Source organism: Vipera ursinii, assembly GCF_947247035.1.
Source record: "Vipera ursinii genome assembly, chromosome: 2".
In the NCBI taxonomy this organism is placed as follows: Eukaryota; Metazoa; Chordata; class Lepidosauria; order Squamata; family Viperidae; genus Vipera; species Vipera ursinii.
Window position 1 is genome coordinate 80686874 of NC_139513.1, and position 22179 is coordinate 80709052.

Sequence of the window (22179 nt, forward strand, 5' to 3'; positions counted from 1 at the left end):
GGTAGAGTAAAACTAATCATACAAATTCAAAGAATGCATTATAGAAGAATTTCTTCTATACATACTATAAGACCTAGAAATCTGTAAAAACACACGCAAGTCTGAAGAAATATCGTAAGAGCTATCATTAATCTCAAAATAATTTAGTACTGGGGATATAGTTTCTTTCTCCTGACCTAAATACTCAGGATGATCTAAAACGAAATGAGGGAAACAACCAAAAGAGCATTGCAGAAAAGAAGTAACTTCAATTAACTTCACAAAGAACTGGATAAACATCCATGTACAACAAAGGAGTTTCTAAAACTCTTCAGAATAAAGATCATTTAAACTTTAAATTCCAAGTACAATTCTGAGCTACTATTAGATACAAGTTATTGAACTACTGGAAAGAAAACAAAAATCACATTTCATTTATTTGTCCACAGAAAATTATCATAGCAGTTCACTAAACCACATTTTATTTCAAGAGGAAATTTCTGAAAATTTAGGGCCAGTAAAAAGGAAATTTAAAGGGAAAGTTGTCAAGTCAAATAGCTCTAGAATCTTTAAAGAATAGTTAACATATAAATGCCTGCAAATGTACTAGTCCATGAGGCTATTGGCAGATAGTAAAAGCGTTCTTCAAAAACTGGAACACTTGTTGAAACCGCAAAAAGAAATTAAATTTAACCAAATAAATGGAAAGTATGCTGAGAACAATTAATCAGAACTTTAAACACATTAGAACTCAGCAATCTGGCTAGAATGGTAATTAGAATATTGGATAAAGAATGACTTAATAAGGAGATTGCAGAGAAATATTTTGTCTTCATTACTTACCACGTAAGATACTGTAGATGACTTTGCCAAAACTTGTTGGTTTCTAGTAAGGGTTTTAGGAACCTCTACAAACAATAAAGAACTGAGATGTGGGGTTGCGTTTGGCTTTTTTAGACAAATGATAAAAACAAATCTGAAGGATAAGGAAGCAATCAGCTTTGAAATATTTGCTATTTTTTTTTACAAAATGTCTCTGTGATTGTTTGCAAGACAGGAAAGTAGGCAACCTAACTCAAACAAATTTGAGCAGGCATGCCTTTATACTCTGTTGACAAATGATCTGAAGTTAGGGCTGAGCAATGAGTTTAGGAGTCGACTCCAACTTTAATACATTGGTTGGAAAAATAACCAGCAGTTCCAAGAAGTTATCTCCAAATTTTAAGAATGCATACTAATATTGCCCAAATGTAAGCAAAAACTAATTGTTCACATTTAATACAGCATTAGCTGAGGTATCAATAGTAAACATGTCTTTGTGACGGGCAGCACAGTAAAAGGTCAAATAATTTGTGGCTTCAGGGAGAAAGACCAAATTGAACACACTGAACACATCTAGTTCATATAGATTACAATATTATTCAAGAAACAGTAAAGATGCAAAAAAGAGCAAGCAAAATGATCAAGGAAAGCACAAATACCATACAAGGAAATGTTAGAATGTGGAACTACTTGGGTGCAGAAACCAGAATTGTTTAAAATACTTCACTGTAGAGTCCTTTTCACATGTAATTTGATACAAATATTCACATAGCACACAATCATAGATCAGAGAATAAAAGCCATCAGTAGCTATTAATCTAAAGGCTTTTCTCTCAATTGTCATAAACAGTATTCTTCTACATGTTATTTGCTAGGGAATACTTAACACTTGCTTATGGCCTTTCCAAATGTTAATTGCTCATTACAACAGAAGACTGGATAGAAGTTTGTTTTCCTTTATACTGCTGCCATGTCCTTAAATAAAATACCAAATGCAATTTACTTAACTGAAATAAGACATTCAAGGAACATATTTTCAGTCCAGAGCAAAATGCTGTAGCATGATTCATGATAGCTACTAAATCAGCCTCTTAAGCTTACATCTTAGTTCTCCAAAGCCTCAAATTACAAATCTAAGTTTAAAACTATCAAAAGGTAATTTGTCCCCTTTATCAACTACAGAATACCAATAACAACTGAATTCAGCTACACCATGTCAACAGGCGTGTCACCATCTCAATACAAATTGTAATTTTAAAATTTTCTAGTATGGTGGCCCATGAACAAATGTTCAGCTGTATTCTAAATTAATATGATTACACCAGCCATACTGCTTTTAAATAGGTACTGCAGTTGGCTTTCTAGAGGCCATGCACAGTGTGATGGTCTTAATATATAGTGGAGAAGACTATCAGGCATTCCCACAGCTGCAATGTTATTTTATTTTCTTTTATATACATTCAGCAAAGACAGATGTCTCATAGCTTATCCAATGCCATGAATATAATCACAGTGAAAAATGGGTATTATCAGAAATTGGACTTTATCGTTTCCCCCTTATTAGAGCGGCATTTAAAAGCCAATCTAAGTCTTAACACATAGCAACATACTTTGTAAATTGAACATATGCATATTATAAAGATTTATGATTTCATTTCCCACAGTCATGTAATAGTGGAAGGCACTCACTTCAGAGCTAATGACAGTGTCAATACATAGCTGGGCCTCTGAAACTCCTGAAAAGCATTACACAAGTATATAAGGCTATTAAAAATAAAACTGTGCAACTATAAAACCATGTGACAATGAGAAAGGGGTCAAAAATCTCATGAAAGATTTCAACATACTCCAAAACTGAATAAAGCAAATCTATACTTTTTTATTTTTTTTTTAACAATTTGCCAAGACTGGAATGAGAGATAAATAGAAGGCACAACAATTTTGTTTCGGTTTTAATACAAATACAAACTAAACATGAAAAAGTCCCTATTTCAATAAAAAAAATTTACAAGTTCAGGAAGAGTGTTTTAAAGAGTCAAGTTCTAGACATTTAAAACCTATCCCACAATCCTTGTAAGTGGTAAAACAGTAGTGAGAATTCCTTTTCGTGATCATGTACCAAAAGAAAATATTCTATGAATACCCTTTATTCCACTTTTACAACGCCACAAAAAAAAAAAAAAAGGGTAACGTCGATTTCCAAACAGCAACATCTCCAGACTGGGAATGAAGAGGTCCTATGACCCCACCTTCCAAGGGTTGTACGGATTTCCCCGCCCTTGAAATGTTTGTCAGGTGCTAGATTTTCCTATAGGCTCCAGAACACATGCAGGTAAAAAGGGTAGTTCCAACTGACTAAAGCGCACCTCATGTCAGTAAGAGGGGGGAAAAAAGAAGAAAAGCGCCACACTTCCATTAGGAAAAAAATCACTGGTACCAAAAAAATATATATATATATATCCAGTCCATATGTCTGCAGCGAGCGAGCAAGGATTTGGTAATTCTTTCTAAAATCCATCTTTTCCTGAAATATTGTTCCACAAAGCTGGAATCTGGGACAAGGACTAGGAAGAAAAATCACAAAACCAAACACAAACAAAATGAGCCAAAATTGTATCAAACGTAGCAGTCTATAACAGGGTAGGACCACATTCCAAGATACCCAAGGCTGAAATTCACAAATCTGCAGGAAGAAGGGTTTGTCTCCTCTCGTCATCCGTTAATCACTGGCGTTGCCCGATGCCCCTTCCAGTGCCAAATCCTGGTTTCTGAGACATCCCTCCACGTGGAGGGCCTCGAATCCCACCTCCCAGCCCCCCACGGGTGCCACCAGGCCCACGGGGTCTGTTGTCTCGGCGATCACCCTCCCTGGCTGCTCGTGTTTTTTTCTCTTCTACATTCAAGCGTACTTCTCCTCTGAACATTATTGGCTGCAAGAGAAAACGAGAGAGAAATCAAGAGACAAAAAAAAAGCCATTCAGAACAGTGAATAACAGAAGTACAATCCAAGTCTACTCAGAAGCAAGACTCACTGGATTCACCATGATCTCTTTCTGGGGATCACAGGATTGCAACCTAATCCATTCAATCTTCCAAAAGGCTAAAAGATAATGCTGTGGATCCTACCACCTGTTTCAAAATAGGTATACTGTATGTGTTTCTGTGAATTTAAACCACTCCGTATTCCTTTATTTTTTAACAAGTTGGGATTACTTATGAAGTTCCTGTACAAAGCTGTAAGAACACTGGATGCTCTCCTGTCCATCATATTTGGTCTCATTTCAACATATAATAGAGTATTGTTTAAGGAGATAAGGGCTATTGCATTTCCTATTCTGTCCTTCAAAGCTTCCTGAAAATCCAAGAGAACAGTTTCGTACGTGGGGTCCAAGCAATCCACAATTATTCACTAAACTGGTGAACTACCCACACACATTTACTATTATGGCTTCAAAAAGTACCGAAGAATCCTAATATATAAGATTACACAATACTGTTTTTAAAAAACATCTTTCCGAATAACTAGAGTATGAAATTGATATTTATTTAATAATTATTTTAAATGACTACTGCACACTAATTGCAGAAATAATCTAATTACGGTAACTATGTACCACTCTTGTTAATTCCATTTTAGCAATCATTTGCCAACATAAAAGCAGAAGCATTCCGGTGATTTTTTTTGTTTGTTTTTAATACAAATATTTTCTGTTTTACTTCAAAAGGATAGATATTTAGCAAAGTTCAACACGGTCATATCACTTAAAGTTTATTAATTTGAATTTAATGTACCCTATTGCCGAGGATCTTCTGAACTGGTTCTGGATCATCAAATACCACAAATCCAAAGTTAGGGAGTTTTCCTCCACTGTTGATACGCAGTTCTACGACGTTTCCATAGCCTGCAAGAGAGTTTCCAAGTTCTTTGATCATACATTAGACTGTTCTGTGAAAATAAGCATGTACTTTTAAACACCACCAATAGCAAATTCCAACCGACAGAAGAACAATGTTCACAGCTTACTTTGAAAGAAGTCCTTTAGTTCCGACTTATCAACGTCGTGAGGAAGGTTCCCAACAAAGAGCTGTTGACTGTCTGGGTACCTCACAATCCGTCTGGTTTCCATGTCACCCTGTTCTCCTTCCCGTACTTAAATAAATGATAATTATGGCGTAAGAATACCATGAGATTAAAGAAAATGAAAAAAGCATCTATCTTAATCTTTGTTTATAGTAAAAAAAAAAGCTAAAGTCATTAATTAGGCAAATGAAATTACAAACAGGATGCAACAATTGGTCTAGTTATTCCTATTCTAGAGGCTTCATTATTGACATGTAAGTGGCATCTTACCAAAGCCTTCAAAGTAGAATAAAGACTAAAGTGCTGGTGCAGTGGTTAGAATGCAGTACTGCAGGCTACGTCTGCTGACTGCCAACTGCCAGCAGATTGGCAGTTCGATTCTCACCGGTTCAAGGTTGACTCAGCCTTCCATCCTTCCGAGGTTGGTAAAATGAGGACCCAGATTGTTGTGGGTGATATGCTGACCTTGTAAACCGCTTAAAGAGGTCTGTAAAGCACTGTGAAGTGGTATATAAGTCTAAGTGCTATTGCTATCCACATAGAATTAATTTGGACTCATTCTTTCCAACTCTTAAGCAATATTTTTGTATTTTTTAACCTAAGCACAGAAGTTGGGAAGTTTTATTTCAATACTGAATTTCCTTTTAAAAACTATACAGCATCACCACCATACAATTCTTCTATATGCCAAATACAGAATTTAGTTTTCTTACTTGTCCTAGGGCCTCTTTGTAGTGGCATGTTTGTCCGTTGCTCTCTCACCCTCTGGTCCCGCTGAGGTCTCTGGGGTGGAGTTTGGGATTCGGGCTTAGATTCAGGACGGGGCTGCAAAATGTACCAGCACAAAATGAGAGTACAAAAGACAAGCAAAATTAAATTTATTCTGTCTGCAACCATTAAGAACCTGAGGAAAACAGGCTTAAAAGATGGAATGGAGAAAATTGAAGCCCTTTCTTTCACTTAGCACAACTCGGCGTGGAAGCTGGCAGAAGTCATACTGAATTGGAAGCACTGGTGATGAAATGCTTCCTTTCCACAGTGTTTTTCATGCATTCCTGGTGATAATAGCAATATATGGTTGCATTTTATCTTTAATGTGGCAGTGTCTCCTCAAAATGATCAGGGGGTTGAAGAATAGAAACCAAGTCCAAATGATATGGCCAGGAGACAATTTTATAGTTAGAAGCAAATCCCTCCAGAGAAGGGGTGTCAAACTGCCAGGCCGCAGGCCGGATGCATCACGACGAAACCACGCCCACCCCGCCAGCAATGGGGGGAAACTTCCAATAGGTGAAGTGACGTCACGTGACATTGCGAGTTTGACATGTCTGCTCTAGACCCTAGTGTTTTTAACTAAAAAAAAAATGCCCATTCCCATTCTTAATCAAATTTTCTCCTCAGGAATTTTAGAAAGAGGCTAGAGTTATTGGGAGCGGGAGAGCCAATAAAATTGATGTGAAACCCATTGTTGCCGCTTTTTCTTTTAATATTGTGTTTACTTGAAATCAATCCCCAAGTTAAGAACATCCAACTTACAGGTAACTTGTGTAGGCTACCTCTTACTAAAAATGGTAGATGGCACTCTCCTTAAGCCAACGAACTGCTGAAGTTGTGCGATGTTTTCATGAATTGCTGAAGTTGCATATTTTTAATATATAGCCTATTTTCAGTGATTTTCAACATTCATTGAAACATTGTGCAACTTCAGCACTTTGCTGGTTTAAGGAAGGAGAGTGCCATTTGCCACCTATGCTGAACACGCCATAAACAATTGACTAGTGCTAAAAATTCAAATTAATTGTAAATTCAAGGCATCTATAGATTGTATTGAACTTGTTGATTACTCTTGCATGCATTTGGTAGGCGGTTCCTACCTGTGATGTAGGCAATTTGACAACATGGGGTGGTATGCCTGACACTGGAACTGCTCCACTGGGTGGCAAATTCTTACTGGTCACAGATGCCCATGAAGATGTCTGGGGGGGGGGGGAAAGCTTTATTAACGATAGAATCCTATGTTCTTCAAGGCTGCCCCTCTCAACTTCTACAATTTTTTACAACTCCACTGGTACAGTCTCATTTATATACATAATAAGTATATACTTAATAAATAAATAAATAAATATTTGTCACCATTTAAATTTTTCCTTCAAATTATCTCAGTAGTTAAGAATAAAACTTAAAAATAATTGGTTCTAAGTACTGGCAATTAACAAGAACAAAGATAATTATTTTTGCCTACTAAAATTGCCTTTCAATGCTTCGTTAGGGCATAGCTCAGGGGTCATGCCTGGCTGGGGAATTCTGGGAGTTGAAGTCCACAAGTCATAAAAGGGCCACGTTTGAAGAGCCCTGGCAAAGCTAAGCCATAAATAGGAAGATTTAGACATTTGGTTCTTATACCATACTACATTTCGATGCAAATACTGATGCTTACATCGGAGTTCCTTCCCACTATATGGAGTGCTTTCCGTAAGTTGGAATGACTAAATCTAACAGAGTCATGATACGTTGAAACAGTTCTCCATGTTGTATAACCATAATCTCTTATCTGCAAATAGGACTTAGATAAATCTCATTATCACCCTGTAGGTCACAGTGATGAATTGCAAGTAGTTGTTTCAAATTTCCTCAACAGCTGGTTGGTTTCCAGAAATATGGTATATTTGCCACTGGGTGTCTATGGAGGTATTGCCATTTTGTCAATAAGCTGCAAGTGAAACATCTTATAACTTGTATAGGAAAAATACGAGGATTTTGGTAGTGCTTTGGTAGTGCTTTCAGTGACACAATAACATTAAAAACAGATTTAGCAGTAATTAATTTAGTGGTGCAATTTTAGGGAACTAAAAGCCAGAAAAATAATTGCAAAAATGAACATTTTTTTAAAAAAGTAAAAAGAACAAGTTTATGGAAGGACAACATAGAAAAAAAAATTCTTGTATTACTCTAGAGTCTTCTTGCACAACAGGTGTTGGATCTGCAGGAACCGGAGAAGGACTCTTCTCAATAGCTTCCTCAGGAGCCGCTTCCTCTACCACTAGGTCAGTTTTTTCTTCTTGAACTTCTACTTCAGGTTCTTGTTCAGGCTCAGCTTCTGGTTCCGGTTCTGGCTCTACAACTGGTTCTTCTAGTTGTTCCTCCAAGTCATTGCTGCTGAAGAAAGATCTTTTCATTATAGGCGGCAATTTGTCTACACCGTTCAATAACAATCTTAACTGTTTCTAAATCCTACATAGTTAGGGTATTTATAAAACGTTCAGTTATTTATAAAATGTTCAACATAAATAATTAAAATTCAATTCTATACCGGCCTGCAAAAACGTTTTCTTGACTAAAGTCACTAATGCCTCCATTTTAAAAAAAAATAATAAAGATTCTTTCGTTCTTTTTCCTTGAACTACATACGGAAAATAGGTCTTCCAAAAATACATTATTTCTAAAAACGAAAAGAATTGATAGGGGTTTATATATTCTAAGAACAAGATGGCCAATTACCGCTGAATGGTGAAAATTTGACTCTAGAATTAACAATGGACTTCTCTGTTATCTATCAGCAGTGCTGTGAGAGGCGACTTGTAAGCAAAGGTGAGGTTAGACTGGATGTTCCGAGAACTGGACTTTTACTTCAGCTAGAGCAAGAAAAGACAGGGTAACTGGAACGTTGGGTTGACTTACCTGACCGACTGTTCATAGTAAGCTGCTGAATCATCAGCAACTGCCTCCGGAGTCTGTTGCCTTTCCTCAGGCTCTTCTGCCTCTTCCTCAGATTCTGGTGAGGGAGGAGAAAAAACAACAACTATGTATCCTACTTTGCACAAATTAAAAGGACAGCTCATAATGTTCATTCAATCTTTTATGGCTTACTAAATATGTGTACGTTTTAGGTACATATACGTTTTTATACACGTACATTTTTAATGGGACAATTAATGGGGCCAAATGCACAACCGGGAAAGAGGTCAAGGTCTTTGGGTTGCTCGGGTTGCTCTAGCAAAATCTTGAGGGAATAAACAAAATAATAAAATAATGGAATAAAAAGGAATAACTAGTGCATGCTGTCTGCTCTCCCACTCCTCCTCCACATAGCCCGGGGGTCCCCAAACCATGGGCCGTGAGAGATTTGCAACCAGGCAATGGAAACAGCCGCCGAGCGCAAGCACATGCATCTTCACTTGCGCATCGAGCGAGCGCGTGCGCTCCATTTAAATAAGCAGCAGGCACGTGTGCACGTCGCTTGCGAAAATGGAGCTGCATGCATGTGCACGAGCTTGCCAGCCACTTGCGCGAATCAACCTCTCTCCGCCCCCAGTCTGAGAAAGCCGGAAACATTGGGAACTTTGACGTAGACTATGCACTAGCCAGCAAATCCCAATTATAGGTAGTCCTTGATTTACAACCAATTATTTAGTGACAATTCGAAATTAGAATGGTACCGAAAAGTGACTTATGACTATTTTTCAGAGCCTCCCACGGTCACGTGCTCAAAATTCAGATGCTTGGCAACTGGCACGTATTTATGACAGCTGCAGTATCCCGGGGTCATCTTTTGCAACCTTCCGACAAGCAAAACCAATGGGGAAGCCAGATTCATTTAACAACTGGGTAACTAACTTACCTGTGACAAGAAAGATCATAAAATGGGGCAAAACTCACTTAACAACTATCTTGCTTAGCAACTGAAATTGTGGGCTCGATTGTGGTCGTAAGTCGAGGACTACCTGGACACAGTGACTTCCTTCTCCTGCTTCACATCCACTGATGTCTCAGGAAGGCATATCCATCTTTTCATTCTTCTTCTTCCTAGCAACTTTCCGCTGACTCAGTTCCCAGACTGATATATCACACCAGACCACCCCCATCCTTATCTTCCGGAGCCTCCTTTTACACCCCCCCTAAGCTGCCAATATCCTTGGCTTTTGCTTGACTTCCCCCACCCGAAAAAGCAGTTTCATTTCATGGATAGACCGAAACACCCAAAACATTTATTTTTAACCTTGATACAGAACACCCCAAACCTATTGTCCCATGCGTTCTATTTCTGCCTATCCTCACCTCCCAATGTTTGGCTTTTGACTGAATTGCCAGTATCAGAAAACAGAAACCGAACCCATTAGTGACTGAAGAAGGCATCCCTCCAATATTGTCTTTTCCTATTATTATTTCAGACTGTAAAAAGATTTCATCCACTTCTCTATCAGGCTTACGTCAATTAATCAGACTAGGACAGCAACACAAGTAATCCGTGACTTACAATTGTTCATTCAGTGACGGTACTGGAAAAAGTGACCTATCACCATTTTTCACACTTACGATTGTTGAAGCATCCCACGGTCACGTAATCAAAATTCAGAACCTCGGCAACTGACTCATATTTATGAATGTTGCAGTGTCCCGGGGTCATGTAATCACCTTTTGCAACCTTCTAACAAGCAAAGTCAATGGGGAAACCAGATTCACTTAACCGTGTTACTAACTTAACAACTGCGGCAAGAAAGGTCGTAAAATGGGGCTAAATTCATTTGACAACTTGTTTCACTTAGCAACAGAAATTTTGGGCACAACTGTGATCACAAGTCAAGGACTATCTGGAAAGGTCCGAAAATATATTGCAATGTAAAACAACAAGTTCATTAAGAAAGCATTTCTAATGATAACTCAGTTTACGGTAATTAGCTTTCTTACAACTTAAACTATAGAAATACCTGACAGCTAAATGGAACAACAGAGTTGGAAGGGAGATTGGAAGTCTTCTTGTCCAAGCCCCTGCTCAAACAGGAGACATCTATACCATTTCAGACAAATGGCTGTCCAATCTCTTCTTAAAAACATCCACCCACAGCTTCTGAAGGCAAGCTGTTCCATTAATTGTTCTAACGGTCAGGAAATTTCTCCTTACTTCTAAGTTAGTTCTCTCCTTGATTAAGTTTCTACCCATTGCTTCTTGTACTGCCTTTCAGGTGCTTTGGAGAACAGGTAAGCCAAAATAGAGGTAAACCAAATTTGGCTAACTCGTTAATTCTATTAATAGACAAATACAGCATAGCACCTGACTGTACTGAAAACGGCAGCTTTAAGTTAAAGGTTGAAATCAATAGGCTGTTTTCAGTTTAGTATTTTAGTATAGAAAAACAGAATTTCTGATCAAAGGAAGAATGATGAAAGTACAGATTTTCAGGGTCCTATTTTTAGATCTCACAAGTTTTGGGTAGCATTATCCTTTTTCTGGCTCGTATCTTTTCACTGATCTTCACTGTTACTGTAAATCTAGTTCTGCTTCCTCTCTGGAAATATCAACAGGTGCTGCACTTGGGCTTTATACCTAAGCAGAGTCACACATGGTTAATACTTTTACGGAGACATCAAGGGGTTTCAAGGGCTGTAAACTAGACTAAAGTAAAGTAAAAAAGTAAAATCACCAGAAGCTTAACAGTGGTCACTTGTATAATGCTACCATGTAAATAGCACAGACAAATTCACCAAATCATTAGGATTTGAAAGAGATCCTACCTTTTTATTATTCAAAGGCATATTTAAATTATGCAGACAAGTCATGATTTGGCCATTTCACTATTTAGAGGAGTTATGAACAAAAAAAACCCCGTCATAAACACAAAATTAAGATTATGGACCTTACCCTCTGGAGGTTCAGCATTCAAGTCACCAAAAACTTCATCCTGATAGCGAAATATGTCATTATGGACATAAAACTTGTTGGCAACTGATCCCTGTAGACAATACAATGTGAAAAATAAAATTCAGCAGTTTGCTCACCACAGATATTTGATTTCATTCTGTCATCCCAAAATCATTTGCAGGTAGTCCTCGACTTACAACGGTTTGTTTAGTGACTGTTCAAAGTTACATTACAACGGCACTGAAAAATGGAACTTGTGACCGTTGTTCAGAGCTACGACCTTTGCAGCATCCCCATGATCATGTGATCAAAATTCAGATGCTTGGCAACTGGTTCATACTTATGGCCATTGCTGCCAAGGCCATGCGATCACCCTTCTGTGACCTTCTGACAAGCAAAGTCAATAGGGAAGCCAGATTCACTTAACAAACTGGTTTCTAATTTATCAACTGCAGTGATTCATTTAACAATTGTGGCGAGAAAGGTCTTAAAATGGGCCAAAATTCAATGAGTGTCTCGCTTAACAACAGAAATGTTGGGCTCAATTGTGGTCGTAAAATGAGAACTACCTGTACTGGAATTTCAGTCCAAAACAGTTTTAGCTATATGTGCTATTCAGAAAATACAAGGAAAGACTTGCACAGCTGACTTAACCATTGATTTCTGAACTCTCAATCACTTCAAGCAAAATACAACAATAGAGCTCAATGACTAAAAGACAAAGAGTGAATTTTCTTAATTTTAGTGATAAGACACTGAAAATAAGCCCCACCCCGCCAAAAAACACCCTGATTTTTGGGGTGGGCCTAATATAAGCCATAGCCCCCAAAATAAGCCCTAATTAGGACACCACCCATTCCAGCCCACCTCACTGCTGCAATGTTGCAGGAAGTCGCACGGCACATCGTGTCACTACCACCACAAGGAGGCGAGATAGGTGGGGGAAGGTGGAGCTGCCCAATGCACCTGCTTCCTGCTTCTTTCAGCTGCCCCCCCCCCCCCAGGCCAGGTCATCCCTTGCTCAGCGACATTCCATTTCACTCCCCCTCCTGAGCCGGACTGCCATGCTAAGGAGGATGGCGAGGTAGGCCAAGTCCCCCTCCACGTTTTGGAGCTCGGAGGGAGAGATGGTAGAAGGCTCCACTGCGCTGTGCGCCACTGGAGGGGTTTTCTTCACGCTTTGCCCACAGATCACCTGCCTGCCAGCAGCCACCACCTCCTCCTCCTCCAACTGTCCCGTGGCTTGCGCCATGGCGGGGCAGCACCAGCCTCCCCCTCTGCCAGCCCTCCGGCGCTGCCACTGGAGAGAGCAGAGAGCAGAGAGGCTCTATGCAGCGATGCAGAACAGAGAAAGAAATGATCAGTCTATAATTTTAATGGTAGGTTTATTTTAACAGTGAGAGATTGAATAACAACAAAATAAATCCAGAAAAACGCATTTCAAAAAAGTTATAAATTGATTTGCATTTTAATGAGTGAAATAAGTATTTGATCCCCTATCAATCAGCAAGACTTCTGGCTCCCAGGTGACTTTTATATAGGTATCGAGCTGATATTAGGAGCACTCTCTTAAAGGGAGTGCTCCTAATTTCAGCTTGTTATCTGTATAAGACACCTGTCCACAGAAGCAATCAATCAATCAGATTCCAAACTCCACCATGGCCAAGACCAGGGGTAGTCAACCTCGGCCCTTTTATGACTCATGGACTTCAACTCCCAGAATTCCTGAGTCAGCAGCTGACTCAGGAATTCTGGGAGTTGAAGTCCATGAGTCATAAAAGAGCCGACGTTGACTACCCCTGGCCAAGACCAAAGAGCTGTCCAAAGATGTCAGGGACAAGATTGTAGACTTACACCAAGGCTGGAATGGGCTACAAGACTATCGCCAAGCAGCTTGGTGAGGTGACAATGGTGCGATTATTCGCAAATGGAAAAAACACAAAATAACTGTCAATCACCCTCAGTCTGGGGCTCCATACAAGATCTCACCTCGTGGAGTTTCAATGATCATGAGAGCAGTGAGGAATCAGCCCAGAACTACACGGGAGGATGATCTCAAGGCAGCTGGGACCATAGTCATCAAGAAAACAATTGGTGACACACTATGCTGTGAAGGACTGAAATCCTATAATGCCCGCAAGGTCCCACTGCTCAAGAAAGCACATGTACAGACCCCGTCTGAAATCTGCCAATGAACATTTGAATGACTCAGAGGAGAACTGGGTGAAAGTGTTGTGGTCAGATGAAATCAAAATCGAGCTCTTTGGTATCAACTCAACTCGCCGTGTTTGGAGGAGGAGGAATGCTGCCTATGACCCCAAGAACACCTTCCCCACTATCAAACATGGAGATGGAAAAATTATGCTTTGGGGGTGTTTTTCTGCTAAGGGGACAGAACAACTTCACACATCAAAGGAACGATGGAAGGGGCCATGTACTATCAAATCTTTGGTGAGAACCTTCTCCCCTCAGCCAGGACATTGAAAATGGGTCATGGATGGGTATTCCAGCATGACAATGAACCAAAACACAAGGCTAAGGCAACAAAAGAGTGGCTCAAGAAGAAGCACATTAAGGTCCTGGAGTGGCCTAGCCAGTCTCCAGACCTTTCCATAGAAAATCTGTGGAGGGAGCTGAAGGTTCGAGCTGCCAAATGTCAGCCTCAAAACCTTAATGACTTGGAGCGGATCTGCATAGAGGAATGGGACAAAATCCCTCCTGAGATGTGTACAAACATGGTAGCCAATTACAAGAAACATGTGACCTCTGTGATTGCCAACAAGGGTGTTGCCATTAAGTACTAAGTCATGTTTTGTGAAGGGGTTAAATACTTATTTCACTCATTAAAATGCAAATCAATTTATAACTTTTTTGAAATGCGTTTTTCTGGATTTTTTTTTTGCTGTTATTCTGTCTCTCATTCTTAAAATAAACCTACCATTAAAATTATAGACTGATCATTTCTTTGTCAGCGAGCAAACGTACAAAATCAGCAGGGGATCAAATAATCTTTTCCCCCACTGTACAAAGAATGTCTAAATAAAAAGAGAAGATTAAGAATGTTAGGATTCAATGAATTGGAAAAATACTCAGAAAGAGGTATTATAAATAAAAGAATAGGCAATACGTGAATTGATATACAGATGAAAAAATGCAAGTAAGATTTTTCAAGGACAGAGAATTATGAATTCATACAGTGAACAGTGGAATAAACTAGATTTAATTAATTTCCTCTCCTTTTTTACTAATTCATGTCTTCAATTTCTTTCATTCCCTACTTCTCTCTTCTTTTTCAACTTGCAAAAGATGTACTGGCAACAATATACATTTTTGGTTTAGCCAGTAAGCCAGATAGTGAGATTTCTTATCTACAACTTGTTAGAGACAGATTTTTATGGTGAAAAACGTCTTACAATAACCTAGCAGTACCTAAAATACAAAAATGTAGACAAGTATTTCCCTGGCTACATACCTCAGGAGCAAGGACAAAAGTTTGCATGAATCTCCTCATTGGCTGAGTGTTATTAGACAGCTCACCCATGACCTGCACAACAACACCATCATTAATAGTGGCGTGAGCATCCACGTGGCGGATCTTTGTGCGGCAATCCTTAAAATTCAGTGACAACACCTTCTTGTGGATATCCTAAACAATAAAATGGGGAGAAGGAAAAATACAATAAAAAAAAGATTCTCAGAAATGAAATGAAAGTAGGGATGTGCACATAAAAGGAAATATATTTTGTTTTAAATCCAAAAGAAATAATTGAGTTCTGAAAGTTCTGATGAACCATTTAGATTGGCAGTAGCTCAGTAGAAAAAATGTAGTACGTTTTGACCATTCCAGGTTCCACGTGAAATAAATCTCAGAGCACTAAACCAAAATCAGAAAACTAGATCATTCTCACTCTCTTCTCATCCTACACATTTTCCGAGCATCTTCTGCTATCTCCCCCACCTTAGGCATCACTACTTGTGGCTGTCCTGGGGGCCTACTCTTTAATGTAATGATCTCTGCACTAAGAAGCAAGCTTCCAGCACCTTCACTCTTTCCCTCTCCTTTCGGCCACTGCCAAGATTCACATCTTTTTCAAGGAAGACACTACATTTTTTTTCCTGCGCTTATCTCCTCCCAACCACTTCTGCAGTATTGTGTTCCATATATGGACTAAACCAGAGGTCCCCAAACTTTTGAGCACCAGGGACCAGTTCTGTGGAGAGCATTTTTTTCTGCGGACCAGAAGGGGCATGGTTTCATGTACAGCCCCGCTCAGGGGCAGGGGGGCGGTAGCACCGGCAGGGCACTCAGAGGCAGGGCAGCAGTAGCTCCAGTGGGACACTCGGGGCAGGGGTAGCACCAGCGGGACACTCGGGGGCAGGGCAACAGCAGCGCCAGCAGGATGCTCGCCACTAGCATGAGTGGGGGGTGTGAATGCATACGGATGTGTGCATGCACTGGCCATCCCTTCATGTGTCCCGGTGGCCAAGTGGCCGTGGCCAGGTAGTGGGCCGCGGCCCATAGGTTGGGGATCCCTGGACTAAACAAAACTGAACAGAAGAATTTATGCATTTTACAGGGAGTGCAGAATTATTAGGCAAGTTGTATTTTTGAGGATTAATTTTATTATTGAACAACAACCATGTTCTCAATGAACCCAAAAAACTCATTAATATCAAAGCTGAATATTTTTGGAAGTAGTTTTTAGTTTGTTTTTAGTTATAGCTATTTTAGGGGGATATCTGTGTGTGCAGGTGACTATTACTGTGCATAATTATTAGGCAACTTAACAAAAAACAAATATATACCCATTTCAATTATTTATTTTTACCAGTGAAACCAATATAACATCTCAACATTCACAAATATACATTTCTGACATTCAAAAACATAACAAAAACAAATCAGTGACCAATATAGCCACCTTTCTTTGCAAGGACACTCAAAAGCCTGCCATCCATGGATTCTGTCAGTGTTTTGATCTGTTCACCATCAACATTGCGTGCAGCAGCAACCACAGCCTCCCAGACACTGTTCAGAGAGGTGTACTGTTTTCCCTCCTTGTAAATCTCACATTTGATGATGGACCACAGGTTCTCAATGGGGTTCAGATCAGGTGAACAAGGAGGCCATGTCATTAGATTTCCTGCTTTTATACCCTTTCTTGCCAGCGACGCTGTGGAGTACTTGGATGCGTGTGATGGAGCATTGTCCTGCATGAAAATCATGTTTTTCTTGAAGGATGCAGACTTCTTCCTGTACCACTGCTTGAAGAAGGTGTCTTCCAGAAACTGGCAGTAGGACTGGGAGTTGAGCTTGACTCCATCCTCAACCCGAAAAGGCCCCACAAGCTCATCTTTGATGATACCAGCCCAAACCAGTACTCCACCTCCACCTTGCTGGCGTCTGAGTCGGACTGGAGCTCTCTGCCCTTTACCAATCCAGCCACGGGCCCATCCATCTGGCCCATCAAGACTCACTCTCATTTCATCAGTCCATAAAACCTTAGAAAAATCAGTCTTGAGATATTTCTTGGCCCAGTCTTGACGTTTCAGCTTGTGTGTCTTGTTCAGTGGTGGTCGTCTTTCAGCCTTTCTTACCTTGGCCATGTCTCTGAGTATTGCACACCTTGTGCTTTTGGGCACTCCAGTGATGTTGCAGCTCTGAAATATGGCCAAACTGGTGGCAAGTGGCATCTTGGCAGCTGCACGCTTGACTTTTCTCAGTTCATGGGCAGTTATTTTGCGCCTTGGTTTATCCACACGCTTCTTGCGACCCTGTTGACTATTTTGAATGAAACGCTTGATTGTTCGATGATCACGCTTCAGAAGCTTTGCAATTTTAAGAGTGCTGCATCCCTCTGCAAGATATCTCACTATTTTTGACTTTTCTGAGCCTGTCAAGTCCTTCTTTTGACCCATTTTGCCAAAGGAAAGGAAGTTGCCTAATAATTATGCACACCTGATACAGGGTGTTGATGTCATTAGACCACACCCCTTCTCATTACAGAGATGCACATCACCTAATATGCTTAATTGGTAGTAGGCTTTCGAGCCTATACAGCTTGGAGTAAGACAACATGCATAAAGAGGATGATGTGGTCAAAATACTCATTTGCCTAATAATTCTGCACTCCCTGTAGGTTCAAGTATGAGCACAGTACTTGTTTAAAAAAAGGAAGAGACCAAATTTTTGTTAACTCAATCCTCTTTCACAAAAATATAGTTTGATTAAGCTTTCCTATTTAAATTAGATATTTGTGCCACTATATCCAAAATTCAATCTCTACAGAAGGGTAAAGTACAACCAAGTCCCTGAAAAGTATACAATATTTAAAGTAACACAGAAAAAACCAAGAGACACTCGGGGACTATACTGATGCATAAAGCCTAAGAATGTAGAATGGTTTATATCATCTTGTAATGGGCTGTCGCAGTCAAATAGGAAGTCCTGATCCCTACATCCCACTTTAAAAATCAATTTCCAAGTTTGAAGGACTATTTTTTTCTAGACATTTTACATATGACTTTACAAATGCTTACAGATTGTCCGTGAACGGCATCTGCTGGTTTTCCATTTGAATCCAAGCCACCATGAACATATGAAGAATTCTTTCCATAAAATCTGTGAGACAAAAATTTACAAACACTGTACATACAATTTCAATCTACCAGGTGCATTTTCATAACATTTTATCTATTGGCATTAAGCAACAGATATAGGCTCTTGTTTAATTTAGATCTATAGATAAACAATGATTTACCAAACCAATTTCTGCAATAGATATTGGTAAGGCTCAATCTTTCACCTGCCATGGGTAAGAAATGCAGAAGGAATTTTGATATTATTTCAGGCTTGTCACAATAAAAAATTAAAACTAAATAAAAAATTTAAAGACTAAAAATTGGGGAAAATCAGGTTTTATTTAAGTCATTAATCTCACATATCTCTTCTAAGTATGTTCAGTTAATTGCTCTCATTGAAGTTGTTTAGTATCTAAAGCCTTCAGTTCTTTTGCAGAAAACTTATCTGGATCCTACTTATATAATTTAAAATATAGTAACTTACAAATTCCATCAATTCAAGCAAAGCTAATAGAAAGGAGTTGTGGGAATTGTAGTTTGAAATAATGCAATCAATTAGTTTGGGCTTGTTTCCTGATTTTCAGTTATGTATTCTTTGCAAGCTCTTGTACCTTGCTGCTGTATGCTGTATGCTGTATTCATATAATTAAGAGACACTAGCAATCACCATTCTTTTTTTTAAATAAAAAGCTACTTGCAGTCTGAACAAAATATCAGCAAAGAACATCGTTTATTTTCCCTTGGCTTGTGCCAAGGAGATAAAGTAGAATTCCGAGCCAAAATCTGTAGTTTAATCTCGCTGAAATTAGTGGAGGGATAGTGCCCATAAGGTGATGAATTTAAAATAAATTAATAAATATATGCATACATATTTCAAAGAAAGGGAAGGGAAATCTTCAGGCTGAGAAAGTCCCTAATTGAAATAAATGTTATATTGGGGTTTGTTTGTCCTGTTAATATGTTGGCTATGTGCCTCAACATTTATGGAAAGGGGGGGGCAAGGAAACCAAGGTCTCTGGTAACAGATTCTAATTCTAATTAACTGATTTTCCGTCATCAAGCGAGAGCAGAATTACATTTCTCATAATTTTTTAAAAATAGGGAATTATTCTAATATTTTCAAAAATTATTTTTAAAAGCATAATTAGGTCAATTGGAATAGCATGGTCTGGTATTCTACCTATTTTGTGACTGAAATGAAAAATGAAGATGTTCAAATTCCCATTGCATCACTTTGAGTTTTGTTCCACTAGAACACCCTATTTCAACTTTTGCTCTGTCAAAACCCAGCCAATCTTAAAATATGAAGCTGCATGTTTGCTTCATCCTGGTACTTGATGATAACTTGAATTCCAAATAAACTACTGAAAATGCCCCCCAAAATTGATGTTTTTAACATGACAAAATGTACATAAATGACATAACGACATATGTATTTCCTAACATATGCAAATATTATTCAAGACATACAATCAAGCAGTGAACAGCCTAATCAAGAAGCTACCAAGGAGAAAGTAACATCCCACCAACACTGACAGAGCCACCCACCTACTGTATATAAACAGAAAGCAAATCCCTCTCGTTTCTACCAGTGAAGAATTAACTAGTCTGGTAACAATAAGCCTGCAAGCAAACAGGCAAGCTCAGAGCAAAGACTCCACAGTTCAACCCTGAGTACATATATTCTCTTCTACTAGTATTATTTATGAATTTCTCCTAATCCATTTTTTATCAAGGGCATCATCATAGAGATGAAAAAAACTGAACTATAGCTTCCTTTTGATCTGCATATTAATTACAAAAATGCAAATTAGGCTGGTTAGTATTCAAGTATCAAAACAATTTGTCCTCGTCTTTACTTTGGTATGAAGCTGAGGGGAATTCCAGAATATGGAGTTTTTAAAAAAGGCATCTTACTTCACAGAATAGTATCGCTAAAATACAATGTAGTATATTTTCTGATAGAAGTGATACTGATCATCCTCTCCTTATGACTGACTATTCAGAATCACAACACTGAACAAAGAGATTTATGACCCATGTTGTTGTTGTTAGTTGCGAAGTCGTGTCCGACCCATCGCGACCCTATGGACAATGTTCCTCCAGGCCTTCCTGTCCTCTACCATCTTCTGGAGTCCACTTAAGCTCAAGCCTACTGCTTCAGTGACTCCATCCAGCCACCTCATTCTCTGTCGTCCCCTTCTTCTATTTCCCTCAATCTTTCCCAGCATTAGGCTCTTCTCCAGTGAGTCCTTCCTCCTCATTAGGTGGCCAAAGTACTTGAGTTTTAGCTTCAGGATCTGGCCTTCTAAAGAGCAGTCAGGGTTGATCTCCTCTAGGACTGACCGGTTTGATCGCCTTGCAGTCCAAGGAACTCGCAGGAGTCTTCTCCAGCACCATAGTTCAAAGCCTTATGACCCATGCCCAGTTACAATTGTTGCAGTGACCCCCTGGTCATGTGATCAAAATTTGGGCTCTTCCCTGCCTACACTTAGGAATCCAGGGGAGGCTGCAACTTTCCCCCACTCACCTGACTGTCTCTCATCTCTGCTCTTTTGGCCCCTGCTACCTTACCTTGTAGGGTAGCAAGCTAACCCAAAATGGTGTGGCTCACCCAGCTACCTTGTGTCCCAGTTCTGCACCAAACGTCTGCAGCCAGCTACAGTGGCCAAAGCAGAAGTGCCTCATTTCCTTAGCTACCTCCTTTTCATACCCTTTTCATTGTTCATCTACCTCCTTTTTGGACCCAGCTTCTCCTGCGGCCGTTTGCTACCCATGGCTAAAGCCAGCAATAGTTCAGGAAAGCTTTTTGTTGCGTGTCTGCCTCCCATTAGGACCCAGCCGAATACCAGGCCTCCTAGTGCCCTCCCCATCCCTCTGAAACACCCTGGCATTCCTTACCTGGGACTTATCTGCTTAACACCCATTATTCCCTATGAACGATCACAATCAGAAGTGCCAGGATTATGGTCTTTGAGCAAAGCAGCCACATGACATCTCACTTAATGACTGCTTTACTCAACAACTGTCATTTTGGCCCAACTGTGGCTGTAAAAATAGGATTAACTGTAGCAGAAAGGAGGCAGGCAGTTCATGTTCCTTTTAACATCTGCATCAAATAATTACACAATTGTTGAGAACATATTTTAGAGTGGCACAGAAAAAGCATGTACATAAGAAATTTGCTTGCATAATACCAAATTTTAAGGCGTAATTGCTGTTCTTTAATGTAGCAAGCAAATTGCTAAAAGCATTAAGAGTAAGGGTAAGGAGCCGATGTAAGAAAAAGGAATGAAAAGCACAAGTGCTATGACATACGCAAGTACCAAACAGAAGAACAGGTTAATTTATTGTTAGAAAAGCTTACAAAGGTAAGTTGAAAACTGTACCTGTGCAGGTAGTCTGGTGCTTGATTCAGCAGAGTATAATACTGTCTCACGAACTCCCGCCCAACCAGCAGGGGACTTGGCTTCTCCATCACCATTTCTTTGGTCAACTGAAAACTGAAGGCCAAAATCTTCATGAAAATCTGAACCCACCTAAAGTCTTGCAAATTAAGTTCAGCTAAATTAATGTATTATTTATTTCATATTTTATTAAATTACCCTAAAATTCAAGCACTATTCAGGGATATAAAAGTATTTGATTTTCTTCTTCCCAGGCACTCCTTAGGGTCCTTAAGGACATGAGAAAGCTCAGTCTACACTGGCTTTGCATATTCAGCCCGAAATACAGGAATTACCTCTCACTTCCAGAAATATCTCATATGAAAGGAAAAAGTTATTGCCATTCAGGCTCTTCCAATGCTCAAGAGAACATGCATGAAAGTGACAAAAGGTTTCATTTTAGTTCATCTACACTGAGAGAAGCAGCAACAGATCAATTCCTAATCCAGGGGTCTTCAAACTTGGTCCTTTTATGACTTGTAGACTTCAATTTCAAGAATTCCTCAGCCAGGCACACTGACTGAGGAATTCTGGGAGTTGAAGTCCACAAGCCATAAAAGGACAAAGTTTGAAGACCCCTGTCTTAATCTCTTTTCTTCTAGAAAAGTCCAGCAAAATACTTTCCTCTCCCT

The 22179-nt window shown here is 39.4% G+C and overlaps 1 protein-coding gene across 3 annotated transcripts in view; it reads right to left on the bottom strand.

Annotated features, from left to right (window-relative positions):
• Positions 1-1228: 1228 nt before the first annotated feature.
• G3BP1 (G3BP stress granule assembly factor 1) overlaps positions 1229-22179 on the bottom strand; it is a 32289-nt gene continuing 11338 nt past the window's right edge. The window contains exons 2-12 of one of the 3 annotated variants that reach the window (XM_083354356.1): positions 21491-21604; positions 18060-18141; positions 14992-15165; positions 11520-11610; positions 8561-8654; positions 7831-8035; positions 6757-6858; positions 5596-5707; positions 4826-4951; positions 4594-4724; positions 1229-3731 (exon numbers count right to left, since the gene is read on the bottom strand). In XM_083354356.1, the coding sequence (XP_083210482.1) occupies positions 3525-3731; positions 4594-4724; positions 4826-4951; positions 5596-5707; positions 6757-6858; positions 7831-8035; positions 8561-8654; positions 11520-11610; positions 14992-15165; positions 18060-18141; positions 21491-21585 (1419 nt within the window). In that variant the 5' untranslated portion in view covers positions 21586-21604 and the 3' untranslated portion in view covers positions 1229-3524. Of the gene's footprint in view, positions 3732-4593; positions 4725-4825; positions 4952-5595; positions 5708-6756; positions 6859-7830; positions 8039-8560; positions 8655-11519; positions 11611-14991; positions 15166-18059; positions 18142-21490; positions 21605-22179 lie in introns of all 3 variants that reach the window. The other 2 variants (XM_083354357.1, XM_083354355.1) reach the window with 2 other exon arrangements.